Below are 19,074 nucleotides of genomic sequence, written 5' to 3'. Positions count from 1 at the left end.
GCAGTGAGCATTTTTTTGAAATAAATGAAAGAAAATAAATAGAATACAAACTGAATGCATTGCATGTGGTGTGTTAAGCATTGTTTCATGAAACATGAATTTTAATTATGTGCACATGTGTACTAGTTCATGATTTTAAAAATGTATTTCTTAATGAAGGTTATCATCAAAGAAATTTGACCTACTGCTCTAAGCCTATCCTTTTCTTGATTTAGGGTACCCACCAAGCTGTATGTATAGATTTCATTATTTAACTCCTTTTAGAAATGTCTTTAAAATTGAATGATTTTATTTCACATCCTGCCGGGAGCTGGTCCATGCTTGCTGATTCAAGGGACCTGGCATATATGGCATACTGTTCTTAATATGTTTGCTCACCTTCTTGGCACTATGTGTTTTAACCAAGGTCTCCTCTCTAAGAAAGGTTGTTTCCCCAGGTAGGGATTTTCCCCTGAAGTTAGGGAGGGAATAAAACCCCTCAACTAAGTGCCAGGTGGGTAATTAATCACTTTAACTACGAACAATCATGCTTAAGCTACATAATCTTTGGTCAGCCTTTTCAATACGTATATGTCAGTCATGGGGTAGTGATGCAGGAAAAGGGAAAAAGCAGTGCCTAGAAGGTTACATGAATCACTTCTTCCTGATGTCAAGCTACCTTTCGGGATAAGTACTAATTTGCTAATGATTTTTGCATTTGTGTTTGAAGAAGCAGCACAAAAGCACAGTCTGACAGAATCCGAGAGGGCCCTTGGCGAACTGGAGGGACAGGAATATGCTGTCCCATCAGCAGTGGACGAAAACTCACAGACCAATGGAATAGCAGATGACAGGCAGTCCTTGTCGTCAGCGGATAACCTGGTATGTTGATGATTCTCTCATGGATTCATTTCGATTTTTACCTTTTTAGAAGATGCAGAATTAAATCTCTGCCAGAAGAAGTGAGTGAAAACCACTGAGCCCTCTTCAGTTACTGGTCAGAGTCCTGGCCTGATATTCTGTGTTAGTAGGTTCCATTTTTGGAACATGTAATTAATGCTGGCTGTATTTAACATTGTTATTAAACCTTGTTTATTCAGATTTTTAACACATTTCTTGCCCTTTTTATTCTCTCTCAAAGTAATATGCATTTATTATAGGAAAATAATCCCATAATCCCATAACTCAAAGATAACCCTTGTTAACATTTTCTTTATAGCCTTCTAAATTTTCCTACCCTTCACATATTTTTTTCACTTAAATGGAATAACAATATACATGGTGTTTTGTGACCTATTTTGTAAACTTAATATATATTATGAACATTTTTTTCAGGCCGATATGTTCACTACAATTTTTTTTTAATAGTTTTATTGTTTTCTTGAAAATGTTATGTGTGGAACCTTGGTTCGCAAACTTAATTTGTTCTAGCAGGCTGTTTGAGAAGCGACTTATTCGAAAACCAAATCATTTTTTCCCATTAGAAATAATGTAAATTGAATTAGTTCGTTCCAAACCCACAAATGATTCCCTGTTTTATTTTTTTTTTATTTTTTTTTAAATATATTTTATTGATTTTTTACAGAGAGGAAGGGAGAGAGACAGAGAGTCAGAAACATCGATGAGAGAGAAACATCGATCAGCCGCCTTCTGCACATCTCCTACTGGGGATGTGCCCGCAACCCAGGCACATGCCCTTGACCGGAATCGAACCCGGGACCCCCCAGTCCACAGGCCAACGCTCTATCCACTGAGCCAAACCGGTTTCGGCTGATTCCCTGTTTTAACCATTCTTATATGTAGTACATGTCTAATGTCCTGTTTAATCAATAAATAACTACTTCTTTTATCAAATTTATTAAACCACCCCCATCTAGCCTTAAATGAATCACTTTCAGCACTTGTACCAGGGCTGTCTTTTAGGAAGTCAGCATGGGCATCTTCCCTTTTTCCACATGTCACTGTCTTTGAAATGCTGTCACTGGCTAACTACTTTTCATTTATTCAAACCAGCAACAGTTTGTCTACCTCTTCAATTGCCTGTGATCATTGTTTTGTTTCACACCCTCAGCAACATTAGCACTCTTGATTGCCTCTTTATGTTTTAAAATTATGCTATTCATCGATTTCCCAGCAATAAAAGCATTCTCTCCTTTGTTGCCTGAGAGTCCTTTTTGTCATGCTAAGGTGTTAGCATGAAAGGGTTGTCAGGTCAAAAACCTAAGTTTGGTTTGACAACCAGGACATTTTTCCCCCTAAACCATTTGGTTGAGAACTGAAATGGGAGATGTTTGAGATCCAAGGTTTGAGTATATATAAACATTCAAAACAGGAAGTAATATAACATTAACATCCCACGTGAACGCACTCCCTGTACCTTTTCACTAGTGTTTCTCAAACTTTTTTCGTTATCACCTCTTTAAGGAGCCTTTTTACATATTTCTTTTTCTTGCTCACCGCCCACCCTTTATGAAATTTTAAAGCTACTGATAAATTAGATATCTGCTTATGTACTGCTTATACATAAAAAGAATTTTTCACCCCCACCCCCTCCCCAGAACCAATTTTTTGCCCTTGTCTTAGTCTGTTCAACCTGCTATAACAGAGTACCATAAACTGGGTGGCTTATAAACAACAGAAATTTATTGCTCACAGTTCTAGAGGCTGGGAAATCAAGATCAGGACTCCAACAGTTTTGGTATCTGGTGAGGGTCTGCTTTCTGGTTCATAGTCAGTGGTCTCTCTGTGTCTTCACATGGCAGAGGGGTGAGGGAGCTCTCGGGACCTCTTTTATAAAGGCACTAATCCCATTCATGAGGACTCCACCCTCATGACCTAATCACCTCTCAAAATCCCCACCTCCTAGTGCCATCACGTTAGAGATTAGGTTTCAACATATGAATTTTGGGGGAACACAAACATTCAGTCTGTGGCAGCCCCTTGGGGTTATATTATCCCTGTTAAGAATGCACATCGGGATGTATTTAAGCCCATATGAGTGTCTCATGTCTTATGTACAATGCTGACTTGCTTTGTTCACTCAACACTATCTTATGGACATCTTTCCACATCAGTACATATAGATCTAACTAATGTTTTAATGGCCATGTAAAATTCAATCATATGGATTACTGTAATCTATTTAGCCAATTCCCTATTAAGCCTTTAGGTTATTTCAGTTTTATCACAAGAAACAACAATTCTATAATGAACATCCTTATAGATAAAGCTTGTGCACATCCTTAATTCTTTCTTTGTGATAAATCCCTGCAGTGGTATTGCTGGGTCAAGGGTTGGAAGCGCTAAGGCTTTTGATCCTTAACATCAAATTAGCCTGTGGGAAGGTAATACTGGAATCTTTGCCCACTGTAAGCTGTCATTTCCTCGTTGAAACTGGACAATAGTGTTCATTCAGAGCCCTGCTAGTCTCTTAGGAGAAAGAGCCTGCCTTAATGATTGGTAGTAAGGTTATTTAAGTTTGCATTTGCATTTCTTAGAGAATTGCTTATTAATGTTTTTTACCAGTTTTTTATTTGAGATAAAGGTTTCCATATTTTTTTAATGAATTATAAGAACTTACTGTATATTGAGAATATTAATCCTTTCCATAGGTTTCAGATATTTTTATTTTTAAATGTAGTTTACTTATTTAAAGAAGTTTATTTTAAAATACCTATCATATTTCTCATTTACCTTGCAATAGTATTCTTAGAAATACCTTTTTACCCAAACTAATATAATCATTACCTATATTTGTTTTAGTTTTTTTATGGTTTAATGTTTAAAATTGATCATTTTAAACCACCCATACTCACTTTTTGAAGGACAAGGAACATGGTTTTAGAATTGCCTTAATGACTCCCGCATAGCTCCTATTTTGCCATTTCTCCCCCCTCCATCCCTCACTTCCCCATTGAATAAATAAAGTAATTGGCATTTCCATGCGATACTTATTTCTTATTTTTGAAAATAATTATCCTTTTGTTTTGACCTTTAATTTTTTTCTATTTAGGAATCAGACACACAAGGACATCAAGTGGCTGCTAGGTTCTCTCACATTCTGCAGAAGGATGCCTTCCTTGTGTTTCGCTCCCTTTGCAAGCTGTCCATGAAACCCCTTGGTGAAGGCCCCCCAGATCCAAAGTAAGCAGACAGTAGTTCTTGACTGTCTATAACCCAGGTAATCCAGGAGGATCTCAGGGGTTCCAGGAAACCCAGTGCTTTGACCCCTGGCAGAAATTTATTAAGGATAGTTTTATAGCTTTTTAAATTCATGTGGTGTCTACAATCACTTCTTTCACAATGAATTGTCTCTGTGTCCCCTTCAACCAAGATTCTGCCCAATTTTGCCTTTTTGGTTTATATGCTAAAAATAATTACCTTGAACATGCATGCACCCTCTTTTTACTGACTATAATCAATTTAATGTACTAATGAGGGCAGGAGCAGGATGTGAGCAAATTTTAGTTTCCTGCCCTGGTTGAAAACCTTTGTTGCATGGATACAGAACCAGATTCTAACCAGAGAAACCAACCTTTCTTTGTAGTACTGAGTGAACGACCGCAAGGATGGAAGTACTGTGGAGTGTCCAGGCAGAGGCTTTGGAGGCAGAGAGAACTACTTTCAGTCCTGGCCCTTACACTTGAGACCAGCTCCACAGCTTGTAGGAGCTTCTGGAAAATGGGAATATGGAAAATCACCTTACAGGACCCATTTAATAAAATAATATAAAGCACAGGGTCTTGCACTTTGCAAGAGTTTTATAGCCACTATTATTGTCATCATTATTATTAGTCATTAATAAGAACCTTCAACTGTTCTTTTGAGAATATAACCCTTAGGAAAATGGTTTATGGACATTTCTCATTTCTTACCATCCCTGTGGGCAGAGTGAGGGGGCAGGAGGCAGGTGGATAAAGAGCACCATCTTCATTGTCTATGAAAGCCAGGTGTCTTAGGTTCCATGAATGAGGTGGTAAAAGTAATTGTTCTATCAGGTGAGTTGCAGAACCAGCTCTCCAGAGCCAGTTGACACTTACTTTGCTCCTGCTATATCTACTTTATGGCAGAGGGGGATGAAAAGAATAGAAGCTGGCAGTTCTTGTTTTCACAGGATCTGCAGGTCCCAAGAAGACCCATCTCCTGTCATCTGCCCTTGTTCTCTTGACATTTAGGTGCTTTTGCTAGTTCTTAACTCATTGGCTTCTCAGAAAATTCTCACTGGTAGGAGTGAGGCCTTCTCGAGAAACATGATTTTTAAGTTTTATCTTTTAACCCCATCATTGTTCTTTGTTTTCTTTGCTAGGTCCCACGAGCTGCGCTCCAAGGTGGTTTCCCTGCAGCTGCTCCTCTCGGTGTTGCAGAACGCCGGCCCAGTCTTTAGGACTCACGAGATGTTCATCAATGCAATCAAGCAATATCTCTGTGTGGCATTGTCCAAAAACGGCGTCTCTTCAGTGCCTGATGTCTTTGAGCTCTCTCTGGCCATTTTTCTTACTCTACTTTCAAACTTTAAAATGCACTTGAAAATGCAGATAGAGGTACGAACTCCAAATTAATTTTTTTTCATTTTGTACCAGATGGTTAACTGCTGGTGGCAGAGTCACCAAGAACTATAGTTGCACAGTCTACTAGTTGCCTTCCCCCCAAATAACTTTTTGAATGAGTGAGGAGAGAAGAATACTTTTTCGTGAAAAGTTACTGCCCAAAAATCTTGTATTCCTTTCATTTTAACCAAAGGTTTAAATCGAGTGGTCTGTGTGCTAGGTTTAGCCCCCACAAATATGTTTGTTTGATCTAAATTATTTGAACTACCCTGAATTAGGTCCCAAGTAGAAAAATCAGATTCTACATGAAAATCCAGATTTCTGGTTTCTCTTGAAAAGTCACGACAGCAGTCCTGCATTTCCATGTGGCAGCTTTTGGCGATGACTCGGGAGCAGCTGCTCCCTGTGATGAGCCCGTGTTCCCCAGTTCCCTGTGCCCCGGCCCTCCAGCTGTTCCCACGCAGCCAGGGTTTCATTGAGATTCAGCAGCGTGTGTATGCCTCTCTTCATCGTAAGAGCTGCCTGTCCTCTAAAGTCTTTGAGGTTTTGAGCCCTAATTTAAACTATTAATCAGTGTCCTCCTTTGTCTTCATGTCACATAGGTCTTTTTCAAAGAGATTTTCCTGAACATTTTAGAAACATCAACAAGTTCTTTTGAGCACAGGTGGATGGTCATTCAGACTCTGACAAGGATCTGTGCAGGTATTTTCTCCCTGAGGGTGCTCATCCCTTTGGCTAGCCCGGAACCTCTTGATGTGTTTATTTTCCAAAGTCCAGAGGAAGATCTTTAACTCCTCCTCTTTGAGTTTTAATGAAGTGCTGGGAAAATCATTACCTTATAGGCCAATGCTAACCTAATGACTAGACCCACCCCACCTCCTTTGGAGGATGAGCAACTCAGCCTCGTTGCCTGGGAAGTTGGGGTTTTTGCACTGTAAGTTCCACATCCTGAGAAACCCTCAAATCCTGGAAAACTGGGACACTTGGTCACCCTGCCTATCAGCTGAATGTGCTTTTTTAGTCACAGGGTCCAAGGTATTGGTGCTGCCAGCCCTTGATTGGGTGCTTAGGTAAATTTGGATTTACCTTACACAATGCAGTTGTGTGACTGTAAAGCCAGCATTCTACTTGTCCACCATCAAACATAACTTCATAAGAATTACACAACTTAAAGTGGATCAGGCAATTATTACTCCTGTTGTGATGAAGAAAGTGAGCTTGGAAAGTTGGAATGAACTGCCTGAGATTTTAGGTAGTTGCCCAGGCCTGGAGAGAGGGTCTCCCATCTCTCTACTACTTAAGACATTCATTTCTTGTGTGTGACACTGTGGTATGTCCACTTGAGTTAGCTATTCACTGGGAAAATTTTTTTGACAAAGGAACCTTATTCAATAAGAAAACATAACTGTTACTTATGTTTAATCAGAATTTCTAATATCTGTCTGTTATTTTCCAAGATGCCCAGTGTGTTGTAGATATTTATGTCAACTACGACTGTGATTTAAATGCTGCTAACATTTTTGAGCGCCTCGTAAATGATTTATCCAAAATTGCTCAGGGAAGAAGTGGACATGAGCTGGGAATGACACCTCTGCAGGTAAAAATACTAAGAACACTCATTTATACTTAAAGTTCATTCATTTTGATAAGCATTTATCAAGTGCCACCATGTGCCAGGCACTGTCCTTGCTCCTGGGAATACAAAACAAACATATGTATGTACATGAACACAATTGCTGCCGTCACAGCACTTATAAGCAGACAAGGAAGAAATAAGCTGCAGGGATGATAGAGAAGGAGTGTGGAGGTGTTGTCATTTTTTAATGACATCATCAGAGTTAGTCTCACTGAGGCGGTGACATTTGTAGGAAGCAAGTTCACTCTCAGTCACCTTTCCAGAGACCTTGTGAAAACAGGATCTCAGGCTCCAGTAAGGCAGAAGAGATTGCCTCTTATCAGTGTGCCTGTAAAGAATAGGGTCCTTAACCTGTGGCCTCTAAAGGAACTGTGAGAACATCTGTGAGCTGCCTGGAATTATGTGTAGAATTTGGTCTATGGCATTTTTCCTAGAACATTCATATTGACATTAGATTTATAGAGAGATCTGTGCCACCTTAGATGCTGTTTTGATCCTAAAATATTTGTTTTTGTTTTAGATTATCTGCAATTCATATTTAATTTTTTATTTAAGAAATACTATTTTTTTTTAAAAAAAACACAATGTTTTTATTGTAGAGTGAGCCTTAAAAGGGAATACATTTGTGAGTGTTTGGGAGATAAGAGTGTGTTCAGAATCACTAATTTGTTGCATAATACAAGATTTTTTTTGGTCTTATTTTGAGATCACTGGTTTAACACCCTGGTTTTGGTTTTGGTTTTGTTTTTTTAAAGGAGAGTATTTTAAGTGTTTTTTCAAATTATACAAGTAATGAACTTCCTTTTAGAAATTCAGAAAGCACTGTTCATTTTAAGAAAACACACATCCAATATTTTTGCTGCTAGGATGTGTGTAATGAATACCTTCAGAGATTTTCAGGGTTTTTACAATGAGCCCTTAATACTTAATGTCACCTGTTAACTTTCCCCTGTCAGTGGTTATCTTCTGTCCTCATAGAATTCCCTAAGAGCCCTATAGATATCTGCACTTAATTTATCTAAGTCTCTGTGCCATGTCACTTTTGTCCTTTAGGAGCTCAGTCTGAGGAAGAAAGGACTAGAGTGCCTCGTGTCCATTCTCAAGTGCATGGTGGAGTGGAGCAAAGACCTGTATGTGAATCCCAACCACCAGACCAGCCTTGGTGAGAAAGCGTTGCTGCCACCACTGCCTCCATTCACAATAGGCTACTTACGGCTATTGGGAAAAGTTGTCCTGTTATAATTGTCTTAGAATTAGCAAAAACACTTTAGTTTGCTAAATACCTATAGTATTTTAAAGGTTCCGCTTTTTAATCCATCTGGAATTTGGAAGAGGGATATGTATGAGTTGTGCTCTAACTTCACTTTTCCAAATGGAGGACCAATTGTTCCAACATTTTTTATTAGTCTCCCTCACCAATTTAAAGGTCCACCTTTATGACATACCATATTCTCTTGTGTGTATATATCTGTTTCTGAATTTTCTATTCTGTTCTATTGATTTGTCTATTCTTGCACCAGTATAAGTGTCTTGACTGTTTTTTATCATTATACTTTTATGTGAATTTTAGAGTTAGCTTATCAAATTTCACAAAAATGTAATTTTTTAAGTAAAGTATTAGAGTAATATCACGGTTTTATGCTTATGATCTTGACAGTGCAAACTTATTGTTATAGGTGTGGGAAAGGGAATTGCAGAGCCAGACCTGAGCTCAGCCATGTCTGTTTCTCTTCTGCTGATACGGTTTTCTTTTCTATTATGTCATTGCAGGTCAGGAGAGGCCCACAGATCAGGAAATGGGGGATGGGAAAGGTCTCGACATGGCGAGACGGAGCAGCGTGACCTCCATGGAGTCCACGGTGTCCTCAGGGACCCAGACAACTATTCAGGATGATCCAGAGCAGTTTGAGGTCATCAAGCAACAGAAAGAAATCATTGAACATGGCATTGAGCTGTGAGTGTGGCTGCTACTCTAGCTGAATCTCTTGGGGCCTCTGACAAAGCCACATCTTCTCTGGGGACCTGGGGCTGGCTCCTCAAAGGGAAATGCCTGTTGCGGAGGCGAGTGCTGGCACTTGCAGCCGAGCCTGATTAAGCCAGCAGAGTGAGTGAGTTTTTTGTGTTAGAGAGAGAAATTTAATGGGTTTGTGTTTGATGCCTGCTCTTTTTTTTTCTAATGAAAAAAAATTAAACCACTAGAAAATACAGAGGAGTATAAAGCAAGAATGTTAAAATTGCTCATAAAATTACTCCTAGAGGAAATCACCATTGGTAACATTTTTTCCAGCTATATATTATGAAAATTTTTAACATACAGAAAATTAACATCTGCCACATTAGTGTTACCTATGAATTTTTTTCTTCTGAACCATTTGAAAGTAATTTCAGCCCTACATCTTTGAAAACCATACCATTATCGTAACCACTGGTAAATCTTAATGTGTTTCTTTCTAGTCTTTTACACACAAAAATACATATGCACACACTCATATCCTGTCCAGCTTCTGAGTGATTGAAGTGTAGATCTCTTCATTTCCTCTGTCACCATCCCTACATCCTTCAAAAGTAATCTTTTTGAAAACTTAAATCAGGTCTTATCACTCCCTTGCCTAAAGTCATTCCAGGTTTTCCATTTTCTCATCCCAGCCTGACCCCACCCCTGGCTCATCTCACTGACCTCATTTCTTGCTAATCTCATCTCCTGCCAATACTCCTGAATCACATAATCGTTTCAGTCCTTTAAATACTTCCAGGTGTTTTTGTTCTCACCCCGCCCCCGCCCCCCCCCCCCCCCCCCCCCCCCGGATTGGGATACTCCTATGTCTTTTTCATCCTTTGGACTTGGCAAAACACGTCTTCCTCAAAGTGGCCTTCTGTAACCACACTACCTAACAGGTCCCAAGTTGTTCTCTATTCCTGCACCCTATTCATCTTCTTCCTTCACAGCCCCTGCTACAGTTTGTACTTATATGTAATGTCATTCTCTCCCGTGCACAGCCTGGTAAATAAGTTGAATTTATACCTTAGTGGAAAGTTTGCCTGCCTTTAACAGGAAATACACAAAAGCAGTCTAGAGCTTTTGTAGTGGCTCCTATGGACATCAGAGATCCAGGCTCCTCTTAGCTTTCTGCTTCACCAGCCTTAACACAGTTTGCATCTTCATTGTTGCCTCATGGTTTAAGATGACTGCTGGAGCACTAGCCATCACACATATATTCTGGGGAAGAAGAGGGAAAGGGCAAAAAGAGTATACCTCCCAGTCAGGTCGGCTTTGTTTAAGGAGCCTTCCTAGAAAGTACCCATAACACTTCTGCTCAAGTCCTCACTGACTAGAACTTTATCACATGGCTGTACTTTGTTTAAGGGAGGCAAGGAAATGTAGTTTTTATTTCAAGGAGTTGTGTCCCCAGATAAACATCTTGGGTTTTGTGATTGTTGCAGAAGGGGAGTACAGATATTGGGTGGCAACCACCTCTATAGCTAGGTGAGAAATTGAAGATGGAATTCAGAAACCTGCCAGGATACACAGGACCTTTCTAGCTGATAGATGATGGCTTGTTCATGGTGTTATTGTAACCTACCTCAAATGCCAGGTATTTCTATCCTTTAGATTTTCAATCCGTGTCCCATCTCTTCTTAAAACAGATTCAACAAGAAACCCAAGAGAGGGATCCAGTTTCTCCAGGAGCAGAGCATGCTGGGAACATCAGTTGAAGAGATTGCCCAATTCCTGCACCAGGAGGAGCGTCTCGATTCTGTAAGACTGGGAGTTGAGCACTTGCAAGTGGGTTCTATCAAGTAACACTAAGACCATACCAGGTTTTAACATAGAGATTGTCTGACCCTGAGTGCAGTGGCTATTGTCCACATGCCTGCTTATAGCAGCCCTACTCTTCCCTTTGGCCAGTGATGCAAAAAGCTCTTTGAAGGAAATAAACTAACCTCCTGACAGGTGGTTGTGTATTTGGTGGCACAGTATCAGAGCTAGAAGTATGCCTTCGCTGCTAGAAACTGTATTATCTGCCACTAACCGCCCTCCCTAGTGCCCCCCATCATTTCTCCCTTTTTAAGTCTCATGTGCTCCCTTCTCCTCTTTTGTGGCAGGACAGACTGACCTGGAATTGTTGGGTGGGCGGACAGTTGAGGGAATCACATAGCTTTTAGCAGTTTATCTTGTCTTGAGTGTCCTGAACTGGGCACTCTGCCTCCCCACTTTGAAGTGTCTTTCATTGCACATTCATATTTGACAATTTCTAGATGTAAGTTAATGCGTGTGTTTCAGACCCAAGTAGGTGATTTCCTGGGAGACAGCACGAGGTTCAACAAGGAAGTGATGTATGCCTATGTGGACCAACTTGACTTCTGTGAAAAGGAGTTTGTCTCAGCCCTGCGGACATTTCTAGAAGGTTTCCGCCTACCTGGGGAAGCCCAGAAGATTGATAGGTTAATGGAGAAGTTTGCCGCAAGATACATAGAGTGCAATCAGGGGTGAGCATCATATTTAAATCCCTTGTACGTCATCTTTTTGCCTACATCAGAACACTAATCTTAGTTTGGTTGGGGGTGGAGTATAATCTTTCTAAGTCTATGCCAAACAACTAAAATTTCTGTTCACCATGTGCCAGACACTGTGCTGAGGGATTATCTTGTGTAAGGCCTCAGAGCAACTGTTTATGTCCCCTCTTACAGACAATGAGATTGAGACCTGAGAGGCTAAATAACTTGCCCAAGATCGCAGCTAGAGCCCATGCTATTAATTATGATAAGAGCGTATTTTGGGTTGAGAGGAAGCACTTGGTCACCTCTTCCCTAATCAAAAATAACTCCCTGATTTAATATATAGGGTAGATCTCAGGATTTTAGTTTTTCTTTAATTACATATTGATGAGCAGGTTACAAAAAATGGCTCTGTAACTAATAAAACCCATCTAAGTGCATGATTCCATATTAGGGCCTTTTTTCATAGGTAGTTCATGTTTTTTGTAGAAAGTGAAATTGAAAAGAGAACTGACCTTTATTAAACACCTGCTATGTGTCAGCCAGGCCGTGAGTTTTACATGCATTACATTTAATTCATGGTAAGTCTGGGAGTGGTATCCTCATTTTACAGATGAGGAAACAGACTCTGGGACATTGGGCAACCTGTCCAAAAGTAATCAGCTAGTAAATAAGCAGAGCCAGGGTTCAATATGGGTTTGCCTCAACCAAACTCACGCTTTTGCCACTGAACATGAAGTTACTAGGGTAAAAATGTCTGGATATACTGTGAAAATGATGTGGAATTGTTCCGTAGAAACATGTTGATAACAGTTTTGTCTCTTTAGTGAGCTTGGTTTTCATATTAATTGGTTCCAGTCCTGCAAGTGTACAGCAAGCTGTCCCCTGGAGATGGCATGGTCAGCAAAGGAAGCGTCTGGTCATTCTAACTAAATGGATGCTAGAACTTGCTGTGAAGACATAATTAGATGTTATTTACTTCAATATATAGGCACCCCAAAAGTATTTGCTCACTTGTGTCTCTGTGTCACATTTGGGTAATTACAGTATTTCTAACTTTTTCATTATTAGTATATTTGTTTACTGTAATCTGTGATCAGTGATCTTTGATGTTACTATTGCAATTGTTTTGGGGAAGCACAAACCACACCCATAGAAGATGGTGTACTTAATAAATGTGTGTGTTCTGGCTGCTCTGCCAACTGGCTGTTCCCTCGTCTCTCTCCCTCTCCTCAGGCCTATCTTCCCTGAGACACAACAATATTGAAATTAGTCCGATTAATAACCCTACAGTGGCCTCTTAAGTTTTCATGTGAAAAGGAGAGTCTCACATCTCTCACATTAAACCAAAAGCTAGAAATGATTGAACTTAGTGAGGAAGGCATGTCAGAAGTTGAGATAGGCTGTAAACTAGGCCTCTTGCATCAAACAGTTAGCTAAGAAATTGCCACAGCCACCCCAACCGTCAGCAGCAATCATTCTGATCAGTTAGCAGCCATTGACATCTAGCAAAAAGATTATATCTCACTGCAGACTTAGACGATGGCTAGTATTTTTAGCAATGAAGTATTTTTAATTAAGGTATATACATTTTTTTGACATAATGCTATTGCACACTTAATAAATTACTATAGTGTAAATATAACTTTCATATGCAGTTGGAAACCATGTGACTTGCTTTATTGCAGGGGTCCTCAAACTTTTTAAACAGGGGGCCAGTTCACTGTCCCTCAGACCATTGGAGGGCCGGACTATAGTTTAAAAAAAAACTATGAACAAATTCCTATGCACACTGCACATATCTTATTTTGAAGTAAAAAAACAAAATGTGAACAAATACAATATTTGTATTTGCATGTGGCCCGCGGGCCGTAGTTTGAGGACCCCTGCTTTATTGCAGTGTTCACTTGATTGTGGTGGTCTGGAACCAAACCTATTATATCTCTGAGGTATGCCTGTATTTCCTGTGTGGACCTGGAGACCTTGGTCTGTTTCTCTTAATCAGTAAATATGTGGCCCAATTAAATTTCACATTAGAATGCAGACCTTTTGTGTGTTCTTCAGAATTTCTCCTTTTCCTGTTGGGAGCAGTTGGGCAGACCAGTTTTTTCTAGCTTTAGCCTCACCTATTATGAAACTGTGCATCTACCAATTTTTTGTCCTTTTTTCCTTGCATAAGACAAAAACAATCAGACATCACCGGCATAACGTTTAGAACACACAAATATTTCTATTGTTAAATATTACAGTGGGTAATGTAAACTGTAAATTGTTAATAACTGGACAGCAGTTTTAGTCAGCTTTCTACCCAGTGCCCAGCACGAAATGCATGCTGACAGTAAGAGGACCAGCATGAGGCAAGTGAGGCACTAAGGGTGCTCCCTAGAAGAGGCCTCACTCTCAGGGTCTAGTACTGCAGGGTTGACACCCAGGAGTGAGGGTGCCTCGCTTGCCTCAACCTACTCTCTGGAGGATATTTGGGGATCTTCTTAAAAAACTGACTTGAAACTGTTTTATTCAAAGAAATCCAAAGCCGACAAATATTCTTAACTACCTTTCTCTACACTCTGGGTTGTTAATTATCAATCAGTGATGATGAAAGCATGAAACTCTTTACTCATTTGGCATCACATGGAGCAGTCAGCCTGCTTTCAGTGAAGCATGTCCTCATCAGCACTGGACTGTCCCAGCCTCATCTCTATGCGTGTTCTGACATCTGGAATCTTTTCTTCCAGGCAAACACTTTTTGCTAGTGCTGACACTGCGTACGTCCTAGCATATTCGATTATTATGCTAACTACAGACTTGCACAGCCCTCAGGTACAATATGTTAATGGTTTATATATTTGGTAGCTAAATAAGTAGCTTTATTTGGGACATTGGATATTTTCTAAATGGTTTTTGAAATTTTTTTAAATTTTAGGTAAAAAATAAAATGACAAAAGAACAGTATATTAAAATGAATCGGGGCATCAATGACAGTAAAGATCTACCAGAAGAATATCTCTCAAGCATCTATGAAGAGATAGAAGGCAAGAAAATTGCAATGAAAGAAACAAAAGAGCACACGATCGCAACCAAATCTACTAAGCAGAGTAAGGTCTAATGGCAAACTTGATATTCACTACAGTTTTCAAGTGTATCAGAATGCATGATTAAGCTAATTTTATGGATGATAATGTTAATTTGCATATATAGATAACTGAATAAGAAATGTGGTTAAATTAATTATTAGGATTATGTTGGTTCTCTCATATCACCATCTTCTTGCTAGCTTTGTGATTAGATTCAAGAGAGAATTTAAATAATCTGAATTGCTCCCCAAAAATGTTCCTTAAAACTTTGCTTTGATACCAGTGGTGATTTTGCCAACCTTGATTAGGATTCTGTTAGTTAAGGCCGTTTTGAAGCTACCCATGTCTTTGTTTGCGAGGCAGCAGAGTGTAGTGGTTTATAGTGCAGGCTCCAGAGCCACTCAAGTCCCAGCTGTACTACTTATTAGCTGTGTGACCCTGAGTAAGTTACTTAACACTCTGTGCCTCATTGTATGATGACAATATTTCTAACAGACTCATGGGGTGGTTGGGAGGATTTGTGAATTAGTCATTATAAATCTTTTGAAGCAGTGCCTGGCACTTAGCAAGCACTCAGTGAGTCTTAGCTCTTATTCTCTTATTTCTCTGTAGATGTAGCTAGTGAAAAGCAGCGACGGCTGCTGTACAATTTGGAGATGGAACAAATGGCTAAAACAGCCAAAGCTCTGATGGAGGCTGTGAGCCACGCCAAAGCCCCATTTACGAGTGCCACTCACTTGGATCACGTCCGGCCAATGTTCAAAGTGAGTATCCTGAGAAGTTAGGACGTGGCTAACCCCATTTCTGGAGTTAACCAGGTGGAAGCTAACCAGCAAGTGCATAATGATGAAGAGATTGAGGAGAGGAAAGGCCAAGTCGGGGAATTGCTTTTTACATAGTAACTGAGGTGAATCCTTTCTAGAAGCCCTTTGATGATGCTGGGGATGTGCCAGCTTCAGCCAAAAGCATAGATTCTGCAGTCAGAATGTCTGGGTTGGAGCCCTGTCTTTGCCACTTTAGTTTTTGTTGTTGTTTTTAATTGAATTTATTGAGGTGACACTGATTAACAAAATAAAGACAGGTTTCAGGTGCACAATTCTACAACACATCATCTGTACGCTGTATTGAGTGTTCACCACCCCAATCACATTTCCATCCATCATCATGTATCCCCACTATACTCCACTTGCCTCTACGCCAAGCCTTTGCCACTTTGTAGCTCTGTGACCTTGGTCAGTTACTCAGCCTCTCTCTGTTCATCATCTATAAAAAGGGGACAAATACAGGGTTGCTGGTGGAATTTAATGAATTAATAATTATTCAGGCAAAAGAGATAGTTTTATTGTAATAGCTCATCTCAGTGGCCTCAGGGTTAGTTTATCAGATGAGAGTAGGTGGAAGTAAAACACCATACCCTGAGGCCTCTATTTTTAAAATGTCTAAAAAAGAAACACGCCCTAACCGGTTTGGCTCAGTGGATAGAGCGTCAGCATATTCGATTCCGGTCAAGGGCATGTACCTTGGTTGCAGGCACATCCCCAGTGGGAGGTGTGCAGGAGGCAGCTGATCGATGTTTCTCTCCCATCGATGTTTCTAACTCTCTATCCCTCTCCCTTCCTCTCTGTAAAAAACCAATAAAATATATTTTTTTAAAAATAAAAAAGAAGCACGATCTAATGCTACATAGTTTATCAATTCTAGATTTTTGTGAGCTTTTCTTTTCAGGGAGTTCACAAGAAAATTAGAGGACAAGTAAAGTCTAAATAATTGAATTAGGACTCTTTTTAATTAACTAAGTTATAGGAGGTAAGTTGCCTATAGGTTTTATTTTGCACGCTAACCTCTGATTGGTAATGCTGCCTGTTGCACTGTGGGATCTGATTGATCAGTGATGTCTCCCGTGAGCACAGGTGGGCGTAGTGGTGACACACTAGCCACATAGTTACCATCCTTTCTTTTGACCTGTACATGTAGTATATGGCATCTCTGTAGTGACAGCTTTGACCACAGTTTAGGAGGAACTGTTTTATATTGTAACTGGAATAGATTGAAATAAAAATAGCAGTGAATTTGGCATCCTGGCTGTACTCATAACTAACAGTATGGCCTGTAAGTGCTCTTCCCACTGAAATTCTAGACATTATTGAAACCTTCCTTCCTTGGTAGCTGGTGTGGACGCCGCTGTTGGCAGCCTACAGCATTGGACTGCAGAACTGTGATGACACTGAAGTGGCCTCCCTGTGTTTGGAGGGCATCCGCTGTGCAATCCGGATCGCCTGCATCTTTGGAATGCAGGTGGGTGTAAGTTAGCAAAGCTCCAGAGATGCTGGTAGGCTGTGTTCTTTTAGATTTGGCAAAACCTAGAAACTATCAGGCATTTCCAATTAGCCAAAAAAATCTCAGCAAACTCCTTCCTTGTGCCCACTGAGAAGCAGCCCACAGATTTGTGCTAACAACTGCCTCATTAGGAGGGGAAATGGAGGTTTGGGTTAAAACTCTCTGAAAGGTTTTACGGTTGAAAAACTTTCTTTGAAAGTTCAGGCTACTTGGTTGGATTTGGTATGCCTAACTTGCCTTCCCTAGTGCTTAAAAATCAGCTTTTATTATAATTCCCTCATTTCCCGGGCTTCTCTGGAGGGAGCAAATAGTTCAGAAGGAAATGAATATGTCTGTAAACTTTTTGAATCTTGGAAGATTCTAGCAAATAAAATTTAATTTTCAAACTGTTATGAAATGAGGACATTGTCACTCCCATTCATTTTCTAAGTAAGAATTTGCATCCATTTATTTTTAAAAACTCAATCTTCTATTCTCATTTATTTGACAGTTAAAAATTTTCTTTTATACCAAGACCATAGGCTTTGACATCAGGCAGTCTGGGTTTCACTACCCTGTTCTGCTATTTCTCTAGCCATGTGACATTGGCCCAGCTAACTTCTCTCTAAGACACCTTGTATTTCCTCATTTGTAAACCTGAAAAAAATAGACCTACCTTACAGGATTGTTACAGATACTAGAATTTAAGGGATAATGTTAGCATTCAGCAGATTCCTCCTCTTCTTCCTCCAAAGGAAATGGAACAGGAACATAAGTGTGAGGTCATCTGAAAAGGAGAGGGCTAGTTCTCAAGCATGTGGTGTGTGGGAGCCTCAGTGGGATGTTCTGATAGTAGGAAGACACCAGCATGGAATAACTGGCATGTTAATGTGCCTGAAGCCTGTTTTGTGTACAGAAGGTATCAGAGAAGCCCAGTGCACCAGCCCCATTGATGTGAAGACGGTCATGCTCAGGGTGGGATCTCAATGTTCTCTCCTGGGCTTCCATTACAGCTGGAACGAGATGCCTATGTTCAGGCTCTTGCTCGCTTCTCCCTGCTGACAGCCAGCTCCAGCATCACAGAAATGAAGCAGAAAAACATTGACACCATAAAGACGCTTATCACAGTGGCTCACACTGACGGCAACTACCTTGGGAATTCCTGGCACGAGGTGTGTGTCTCTCTGAAAGCCTGGTAATTGCCTTTTTTTAGTTAAGGTGACTGCCGCATTCCTGTTATTCAGTGTCAGCTTCTCTTTGGTCACTTTCAGTTTTCTTGAAGTCGAGCCTAACTTTAACTCTGGGTTTTCTCTTATCCACAAATACCTCATATATCTAAAGGTCAGTCTCTGGGGCTGTGGTGAGGGAAATGATTTTGTTCAGATGCACCACCTCATGAGGTGATCTTACACCCCGTGGCCAGTGTCCTCACATAGTGCACTTCTATTGTGACAGCTTTGCTCCACATTAATGCCACTTTCCCCAAGTCCTTACACACCTCCTGGGAGGTCTCACCATCAGTGAGTAGATTTAGGACAAAGCTAGGAGCCTGATGTATCTCCCAGTTATCTCTTTAAAAAATGGTCAACATTTACAATGAGCCATTAGGGAAATTGCTAGTGGGTTCACATTTTCATTTAACTAAACAATATCCCAACATTCTCACATAATTATGTGTACAAATGTGCTTGTAAGGTCATTGAAATTTTAGTTCTAAGGAAAAGATTGGAGTAGAAACAGCCTAGACGTTCCAACAATGAGAGATTGCTCTTTTTTAAAAAAGTGTGGTACACCAGTTCTTTGTTACATAGCCATTTAAAATGATGTTGTGGAAAGGAGAGACAACCAGACATCATGCACAACCAGTCACATTTGCCCAAAACTCAAACCTAAATCAATTCGAGCCTCACTGCAGTCACAGGAAATACAGGAGACAGAGAAGCACAGTAAATGATGATAATGAGAATGCAGTTTGCAGATTAGGGTATGGTAGACCCTCAGTGCAGACGACCAGGTTCTTCAACAA

General features: G+C 40.1%; 1 protein-coding gene across 1 annotated transcript in view; it reads left to right on the top strand.

The window, feature by feature from the left end:
* ARFGEF2 (ARF guanine nucleotide exchange factor 2) overlaps positions 1 to 19,074 on the top strand; it is an 84,324-nt gene that overhangs the window by 29,798 nt on the left and 35,452 nt on the right. Inside the window, exons 8-21 of the mRNA XM_081096602.1 lie at positions 710 to 861; positions 3,992 to 4,122; positions 5,285 to 5,519; positions 6,128 to 6,227; positions 6,983 to 7,122; positions 8,215 to 8,323; positions 8,932 to 9,115; positions 10,807 to 10,918; positions 11,444 to 11,649; positions 14,394 to 14,478; positions 14,582 to 14,753; positions 15,345 to 15,496; positions 16,899 to 17,027; positions 18,062 to 18,220. Coding sequence (XP_080952728.1) covers positions 710 to 861; positions 3,992 to 4,122; positions 5,285 to 5,519; positions 6,128 to 6,227; positions 6,983 to 7,122; positions 8,215 to 8,323; positions 8,932 to 9,115; positions 10,807 to 10,918; positions 11,444 to 11,649; positions 14,394 to 14,478; positions 14,582 to 14,753; positions 15,345 to 15,496; positions 16,899 to 17,027; positions 18,062 to 18,220 — 2,066 coding nt within the window. The remainder of the gene's footprint in view (positions 1 to 709; positions 862 to 3,991; positions 4,123 to 5,284; positions 5,520 to 6,127; positions 6,228 to 6,982; positions 7,123 to 8,214; positions 8,324 to 8,931; positions 9,116 to 10,806; positions 10,919 to 11,443; positions 11,650 to 14,393; positions 14,479 to 14,581; positions 14,754 to 15,344; positions 15,497 to 16,898; positions 17,028 to 18,061; positions 18,221 to 19,074) is intronic.

Source organism: Myotis nattereri, assembly GCF_964212035.1.
Source record: "Myotis nattereri genome assembly, chromosome: 8".
Classification (NCBI taxonomy): Eukaryota; Metazoa; Chordata; class Mammalia; order Chiroptera; family Vespertilionidae; genus Myotis; species Myotis nattereri.
This window is presented reverse-complemented; position numbering and strand designations above follow the sequence as displayed.